General features: G+C 72.6%; 1 protein-coding gene across 1 annotated transcript; it reads right to left on the bottom strand.

Moving 5' to 3' along the window:
- Positions 1–118: 118 nt before the first annotated feature.
- On the bottom strand, positions 119–4,507 carry LOC143170652 (uncharacterized). Its single transcript, XM_076359103.1, has 12 exons — positions 4,246–4,507; positions 3,249–3,383; positions 2,977–3,061; positions 2,586–2,759; positions 2,393–2,491; positions 2,185–2,256; positions 2,007–2,066; positions 1,641–1,704; positions 1,283–1,354; positions 1,022–1,103; positions 673–780; positions 119–590 (listed from the first exon to the last, which is right to left on the bottom strand). The coding sequence occupies exons 2-12, from the start codon at positions 3,359–3,361 to the stop codon at positions 575–577; spliced, it is 945 nt and encodes a 314-aa protein (XP_076215218.1). The 5' UTR covers positions 3,362–3,383; positions 4,246–4,507; the 3' UTR covers positions 119–574.
- Between the last annotated feature and the right edge of the window lie 2,891 nt (positions 4,508–7,398).

Below are 7,398 nucleotides of genomic sequence, written 5' to 3'. Positions count from 1 at the left end.
TGGCCTGGCAGCATGCTGCTGGGTGCTGACCACCACAGCTCCCCCCCCAAATCCTGCCCGGGGGCAGGGAGCTCACAGCCTCCCTCCACTTGTCCCAAGGAATAAGGCTGCCCCGTGTCCTCGGGGAAGGGGCAACGTGGGGGGCCCCCCTCCAGTCCAGAGCGCCCCCAGAGGGGGGTCACATCTTTATTAATAAAATAGTCCGTCCCTTTGTCCGTGCTTTGCCCGGCACCGGGCACCCCCTCTGCCTGCCACCCCCCTTGGCGGGGAGGGCTGGGGACGGGTGGGTGGTGGGTGCCTGACCCCAGCCAGCCCCTCTCTTTGCCCCCTGGGAGCTGCCCGGGTTCCTCCTGCTGCTGCTCAGGGTGGGGAGACATGGGGGGAGCGGGATGGAGCCCCACAGCCTGGGTGGGCTCCCCAGACATGTTGGGGGGGGCTCGAAGGCACTTGGTCATGGAGCCCCCAGCTGTTCCACGACAGGTGGAGGAAGGGCTCAGAGCAGCCCCACAGCCTGTCCCCCCCCCCGGCTGGGGCTGAGGCTGGTGCCCCGGTGACGGCTGGGTCCTTGCTGGCCTCATGTCGTCTTGTACCTGGGGGGGAGAAGGCAGGGTCGGGGGCGGGGGGGACCCTGCTGCGCTGGGGACAGAGGGGTCCCCGGCCCCCACCACTCACTGGTGCGACAGGTTGAGGTCTGGCCAAGCCCCCACGGACGCCAGCTGCTGCTCAAGCTCCACAACGCGCAGACCGATGTACCCCGAGGACAGCAGCAGGGCCACCATCCTGGGGGACAGGCCAGCGTCAGGCATGGGGACGGGGCAGGAACAGCACCGCAGCCAGGCTCCTGTGTGCTCACCCTGGGGACGCGGTGGCCGGACCAGTGCGGGAGCCCAAGGGGGAGTGGGGGAACCCCGGGCTGCCAGTGCCACACTGGAGAGCCTGTCTGTGCCGGGGTGCAGCGGGGATGGGGACCCGGGGGGTGTCCCGAAGCCCTGAGGTGCATGAGCGGGTCCTGGGGACTCACAGCAGCAGGTAGATGAGGATGATGGTGTTGAGGTGGCTCAGCTGTGTGGTGGTCCGGGCCCGTAGCGTGGTGTGTGGTCCCCCTGCCAGGATGAGGCAGTGTCAGTGCTGGGACTGCTGGGAGCCTCCGCCTGGCCCCCGTGGTCGGCTCTGCCCGGTGCCGGGGGCCATCCCTGGGGTCAAGCCCCAGCAGCATCCCCCTCCCCAGGGCCCCCTGACCCACCCCAGAGGCTGCGTGGCTTTGCCAAGGGCACCCGCTCACCGCTGCTCAGAGCCAGCGCTGCTGCTTCTTCATCCTCCTCCTCCACTTGCCTTGGCGGCGGGCTCGGCCCATCTGTGTGCAATCGGGAGACATTCAATGAGTGCCCCAAGACCAGGGAGGGGACTGAGGGTCCTGGGGACCCAGCGGGGCACACTGGGCCACAAGGAGCGGATCCTGCGCTCCCCTGTGCTGCGGGAGATGTTTAGGTGGCCGAGGGCTGCACGGTCCCTCCCGGACCGTGCGTGGCTGAGGAGGGGGAGCAGTCAGTAGGGCAGAAACGTGGGTGAGGACACACGCGCTTGCACAAGCAGGGCTGCGAGCGTGCGAGGGGGGCACAGGCTGCAGGGCGGCCACTCACCCGGCGGCTCCTGGAGGCTGTCGGGCTCTGGGCTGCTCCGCTCCAGGTCCGACTGGCTCGAAGTCTGAAAGAGGACAAGCCCCGGTCGTGGTGCACATCCCCAAGGCACCCGCTCCATGGCCGTGGGGACACGGGTGGGACCCGATGGGACTCGTGCCAGCCCCGAGGAGGGAGCCCTGAGGGTCCTGGGGTCTGCGCGACCCGGGGCTGGGGCTTTTCAACTCCACGTTTCCCTCCGAAAGCCTTCCCAGAGGGGCAGGCACCCACACAGTGTGGGCTGCCGCCACTGCATCTGTCCCAGCCCAGGGGACCGGGGCCGTGCCTCCCTCTGCCAAAATCCTCCTGCTGACCATTTCCCAGCCTTACCAGAGGCTTCCTAAGGATTTCCTTGTTGCTCGGAGAGGCCAGAGGGCTCCAGCCATTGTCCTGGACAAGGGAGAGATGAAGGGGGGTGCTGGGGTGGGGTGCCGGCCATCCCCATGGCCCTGCAATGGGTGGGACAGAGCCCCCACGTGCCCGGCCCCCGGTCCGGCGCAGTGCATACCTGCAGGTGTTTGCAGACTGACTTCAGGAGCTGGTATGTGGCCTCCCGCTGACGCAGCGACACGAAGAGGAACTGCCGGGGAGCGGGAAGAGGGTTTGCACCAGAGCTGCTCCCTCAGTCATGGCCCAGAGCCCGCTGGCTGCGGGGACCAGGACACCCCAAACAGCCCCGGGCTGAGCTGCCCCCTCACCACCATCCCCACTCTCACCTTCTCCCCCTCGGCCGTGCGGATGCTGAGCGCATTGGGCACCAGGAGAGCCGTGTTGGTCTTCTTGAGGGCCAAGATGGAGGTGACGGGGACCACCGCCTGCGCCAAGGGGGCCAGGCAGTGTCACCATGTCCCTGGCTGCTGCCCGTGCCCCCCGCTGGAGCTGCTGGCCCCGCGCCCGTCCCCAGCCCACCTTGATGTCCTTGAGCAGGAGGCTGGAGTGGAAGCAGACGTGGTGGGAGGAGATGTAGAGGCGGCCATGGTAGGGCACCTCTCTCTGCCAGGCGCAGGAGAAGCATGCCAGCAGCACTTCCCGCTCGGCGAGCTCCCCGAAGGCTTTGTGGTAGCTGGCGGCGCGCTTGCTCAGCTAGGGGGGAGGCCGGGATGTGGGGCCGGCATGGCGTGGTGCTCAGGACAGAGCCCTGGCACCACGGGCACCCCGCAGCCTCCCGCTCCGTCGCCACCTCTGCCACGAAACCAGGACAGGCCCTCCCTCGGCACCCGCCTCGTAGAGAGCATCCCGCCGGGACCGCGGCGCTGGGGCTGGGACCCCCCCTCCTGGGCCCTGGTGCCCCGAGACTCACCGACGGGGACGGGTGTCCCTGCCTGCCCGCGGCCACCGCAGCCTGCTCTGTCTCCTTGCAGAAGGAGGGGTCACAGGTTTTGGATCTGGCAGGAAGCAGCAGGCAGGGGTGAGCTGCGGGGCTGCCTGCAGACCCGGCTGTGCACACACACACGCGGGCATCGTGCCCTCTCACCCGGGCGAGAGCACCCGGGGGGGGCACGGCTGCGCTGGACCGGTGTGAGGTGAGGGCTGGGGTGTGGGGACGTGTCCCCGGCGAAGTGCAGCACCCACCTGGCAAGCACGGGGTACCCCAGCCGGGCGTCCGCGCTGCCCCTCTCCTCCAGGCTCTGCCACCGCTTCTCCTCCAGCACCCCCCTTCTGCTCCTCCTCAGCTTCCCCGGCATGAAGGACGAGTCCGACACGCAGCTGGGGGAGAGGGGGCAGGTTAGGGGCGACGGTCCCCACGCTGCCCGTCCCTGCAGCACAGCAGCTCCCACGGTGGTGTCACCAGCCAGTCCCTCCCCCGGGGGGACACATGGGGACAGGGCTCAGTCCCTGCCGGGACCAGGAGAGCAAAGCCCACCCAGTCGCACTGAGCGCTTCTCCCACCCCATGGTGGCACGCTGCCGGCTGCGATCCCCCGCAGCTGCCAGTGCACGGGGCTCCCCTCGTCTGGCTGCTCAGCAGCCCCCCCCGGTGCCCCCCACCGGCTCTCAGGACTCACGTGGAGTGCACAAACCCCCCATCACAGCATCTCCACAGGGAGAAGCAGCGGGCTGGAGGCACCGCAGCTCTGCCAGACCCCTGCCTGCCTCTGTGACTCAGTTTCCCCAGCAGCACTGCCCTGCCCGGCCGCGGGGAGGGCCCAGCAGCCCGCGGGCAGCAGCGCCAGCAGCGGGGCAGTGATTAGTCCCTGCCTGCTGCCCCGTGGCCCGGAGGGAGCGGTGCAATTACCATCATACCAGCCAGCTCTGGGAAATGCCGCACCCCTCTCCTTGCAACCTCCCCGGCGCGCGGGCCCCAAACCCAGTGCCAGGAGCCACCCGGACCCTGCCCTGGCAGGAGGGATGGCGTGTGCCGAGGCGGACGCCTGGTTTCCCAGGAGCAGCGGGGCCAGCTCCGCTCCCCGCTTGCGGGCAGGGGCCGGGTGGTGACGGCCCCTGGGTCCCTCCCAGTGCTCCGAGCGAGGGTGCGCGGCCGGGCTGGCTCCGGAGGGGACGGGAAGACGGCTCCGCTGCCGGATCCACATGCCCTCGCCAGGGCAGCTCCTGCCCACCCCACGCGGTACCTGGTGACGGGCACAGCCGAGCCCTCCTGTCCCGTCCTGTCCCGTGCCGCAGCCCCACTTGTGTCCTGCTCCCACTCACGCTCCTTCCAGAGCCGTCCCTGGCCTGCAGCTGCCTCCTCCTCCTCCTCCTGCTGGCGAGGAAGGGCAGGCAGGCGGGGCCGGGACCGGCCGCAGCAGGTTTGCAGGGAGGCGTCGGGGCAAATACCAGCCCGGGGCTGGCTGGGTGGGAGCCCGTGCCACCGAGCCCAGGGCACCTGGGGGGACCGCAAAGCGGTGAACGGGCATCACCGCCGCCGCCACGGCACAGCCGGGGGAGGGCCGCACACCCCAGCTCCCGGTGGGATGCGGGAAGCCGTCCTGCCACCATGCCCGCCTGCCCATCTCGCCGGGCCCGCAGGCCGGGGGGCTTCTGCATGGGGAGTCCCTCAGGTGTGCCAAGTACCAGCGGGGTGACGCTGGCACCAGTCCCCATGTCCCCCAGCAGTGGGAGCTCCATGGGGCAGCCTGAGGGGCGGAAAGGGGCACTAAGCGTCCTCACCCCGCAGCTGCAGACCTGCCCACCCCCGGGCGGGGGGTTCCCTGGCCACGGCCCTCTGCATCCTCTGGAGCAGCGTGGTGCAGGACCCCGACCAGGGAGGGGGTTAACAAACACCCCCGGAGGGGCAGCAGAGCTGCCCCGTCCAGTGTCTCCTGCCTGTGCTGCCCTGAGCCGGGGCTGCGCAGCACCCGAACGAGCACCCAGTGGGTGAAAGCTGCTCTGTGACCACAGCCCTCGGGGGGTGGGGTGGGGGGGGGAGTGTGAAGGTGTGGAGGGCGTGGTGGTTCAGCTGCCCCCAAAACAATCTGCAAATGCACCCCCCTCCCAGGCAGAGCTGACAGCGGGAGCAGCACAACCCGCGATCCTGTGGGCACCCCGCAGCGTCGCCCGCCTGGTGCCCACTCCCCACCTCCAGCCCCGCGAGCAGGGGCTCCCTCGCGCCCCGTCCCCTCCCCAGGCAGTCCTGGGGGGGGGTGTCTCTGCTGCGGGGCAGAAGGTGGCCCCCAGAGGCCGAGCCCCGGGCGCGGGCAGAGCGCTGAGAAAGCGGGGAGGGGGTGAGACCGGGCTGGGGGGGGGGGGGGGGGAGGGGAAGGGGGGGGGGGGGCTGAGCAGAGCCGAGGGTCCGGGTGGCCGGTTGGGGAGAGGCCCTCACCCTCCCCGCGGGGCGCTGGGGCACGTGCCCCAGCTCTGGCCCCCGCCCCGGCTCGGGCCCCGCTCGCTGGAGCGGTGAAGCCTTTCCCGCAGCCCCGGCCGGCTGCGGGGAACGGCCACAAACCCCCTGTACGGCACCGGGGGGGGGGGAGGGGGGGGCACAGCGCAGCGCGGGGTGCTGCAGCCCCCCCCCCCCCCCGCACTCCAGGCACCCACCGTGTGTCACCAGCTGCGCCTGCCCCCCCCTCCCCAAAACCGCTCACCCCCCCCCACCACACACGCACGTGCCCTGGTGTGCCCGCGCGCGGTCCCGCACACGCGCACTTACACCCCCGCCGCCCACTCGCGCACAGACACCCCCTCACCCCAACACCCCCCCCACCCCCCCCCCCAATCACTCACCGCGGGGGCTCCGCGGCAGCCCTGGCCCCGCCCCGCGCTCCCGCAGGCCCCGCCCCTCGCGGCCCCGCGCCTCACGCCCACGTGCCCTGCACGCGGAGGCCGGGAGGCGTGCGCGCCTCACGCACACGCGCGTACAAGCAGGCGGGGCGCGGGCGCGCACCCCTCACGCGTGCAGGCCAGCGCCCGCGCGCCCGCAGCAGCCCCCCCCCCCCCCCCCGCCCCACACACACACCTGCGGCGCGTGCCCGCCCGGGCGCGCCTGGACAGCCGCACCGCGCGCGGGCACACGCCCACCCGCGCCCCCGGTCCCCAGGGCCCGACCCCCGCACCCCCCCCCCCCCCCCAGCGGGCTCGGGAGGGCGAGGGGGCCGCAGGGTGGCACCGGGGCCCCCCCCCGCCCCCAGCAAGGCGGAGCCGAGGCGTGCCGCTCCGCGGGGCTGGCTGCGCCCCGGGGCGCCGGCGCTGTCCCCCGGGCAAGCAGAGCGCTGCCAGGGCTGCGCCGTGCCCCCCCCCCCCCCCCCCGCGGCCGCCATCATCCCCCAGCCCGCTGGGTCGGGGCGGCCTCGTTTCTCGGCTCCGCTCTGCCCAAGGGCGGCGCCTCCGGACAGCGGCACGCGCCTGGCCGCGGCGTCCCGGCCCCGCGGCCCCTCCGGCCCCGGGTGACGCAGGGTGACTCACGGTCACGCGGCAGCCACCCGGGTGCGGAACCCTCCCGCTCCCGACGGCGCCCGGCCGCCCCGGCGGGGCAGGGAGAAGGCGCCTCGCTCCTCACGTCCCGCCACGGCAGACGGGCGATAAGCCGCAGCCCTGGCACTGCGGGCATCGGCCCCGTCCCCCTCCCGCCGGCGGGGCCGGGCCCCCTCGGGGGCAGGCACCGGGAGAGCCCGAGCTGCCCCACCCTGGGCAGGGGCGCGGGGCGCCCAGGCAGGTGATGCGCTCCTGACAGCCGGCTGTTAACCCACCCGCCGTTTACGGCAGCCGGGCCTTTACCCCGGGCTCCCGGTTTCGCTTCAGCGGGGGCGGGGAGGGCCCGGCCGGAGCCTCCGGTGCCGGGAGGAGCGGGGACCCGGCCCCGCGGACAGGGCTCCGGCGCGGCCTTCCCTGCCGCAGCGCCTCGGCGGCACCGAGCTGGCCCAGGCCGGGCCTACAGGGCGAGAGCGGGCCGGGGAGCCGGCCTGGCCCCGCCAGCGCGGCCGGCCGCTGCCAGCGGGGCTGCCACCGGTTCCGCGGCTCCGGCCCCGCTAAGGCACGGAGAGCCCCCATTGGTTGCTCTGCCCCGGGAGGCGGGACACTCGCACAGGAACCAATCATTAGGCTCCAGCGCTGCTGCGCAGCAGCCATTTTGTTTGCGGGCGCAGCCGCCATCGTTGTTGAGGGCGGCCATCTTGCGGGCCTCTCTCCCTCCCTCCCTCTGCAGGACCCCCCGCCACTTCCCCCGGTGCTGGGGCGTCCCTCTCCGTGGAGGAATAAAGGAGAGAGGGGGAGCACCGTTGGGTCAAAACCCCAAAAGCCCTTGTGCACGCCCCAAATGGCCTACCCTGCTCCTGCCCCCCCCCCCCCCC

The sequence above is a fragment of the Aptenodytes patagonicus genome, chromosome 25, assembly GCF_965638725.1.
Source record: "Aptenodytes patagonicus chromosome 25, bAptPat1.pri.cur, whole genome shotgun sequence".
NCBI classification, from domain to species: Eukaryota; Metazoa; Chordata; class Aves; order Sphenisciformes; family Spheniscidae; genus Aptenodytes; species Aptenodytes patagonicus.
The sequence above is the reverse complement of the archived record's forward strand: the minus strand, read 5'-3'. Positions and strand labels throughout refer to the sequence as shown.

What these genes read in the sequence shown, in the direction of transcription:
- LOC143170652 (XM_076359103.1), bottom strand. Translation starts at nt 3,361, where the DNA reads ATGCCGGGGAAGCTGAGGAGGAGCAGAAGGGGGGTGCTGGAGGAGAAG. An exon ending in TCCTGCTCAAGGACATCAAG is followed by an intron (nt 2,492 to 2,585) that starts GTGGGCTGGGGA and finishes CCCTTGGCGCAG; the next exon opens with GCGGTGGTCCCCGTCACCTC. An exon ending in CAGTCTGCAAACACCTGCAG is followed by an intron (nt 2,067 to 2,184) that starts GTATGCACTGCG and finishes TCCCTTGTCCAG; the next exon opens with GACAATGGCTGGAGCCCTCT.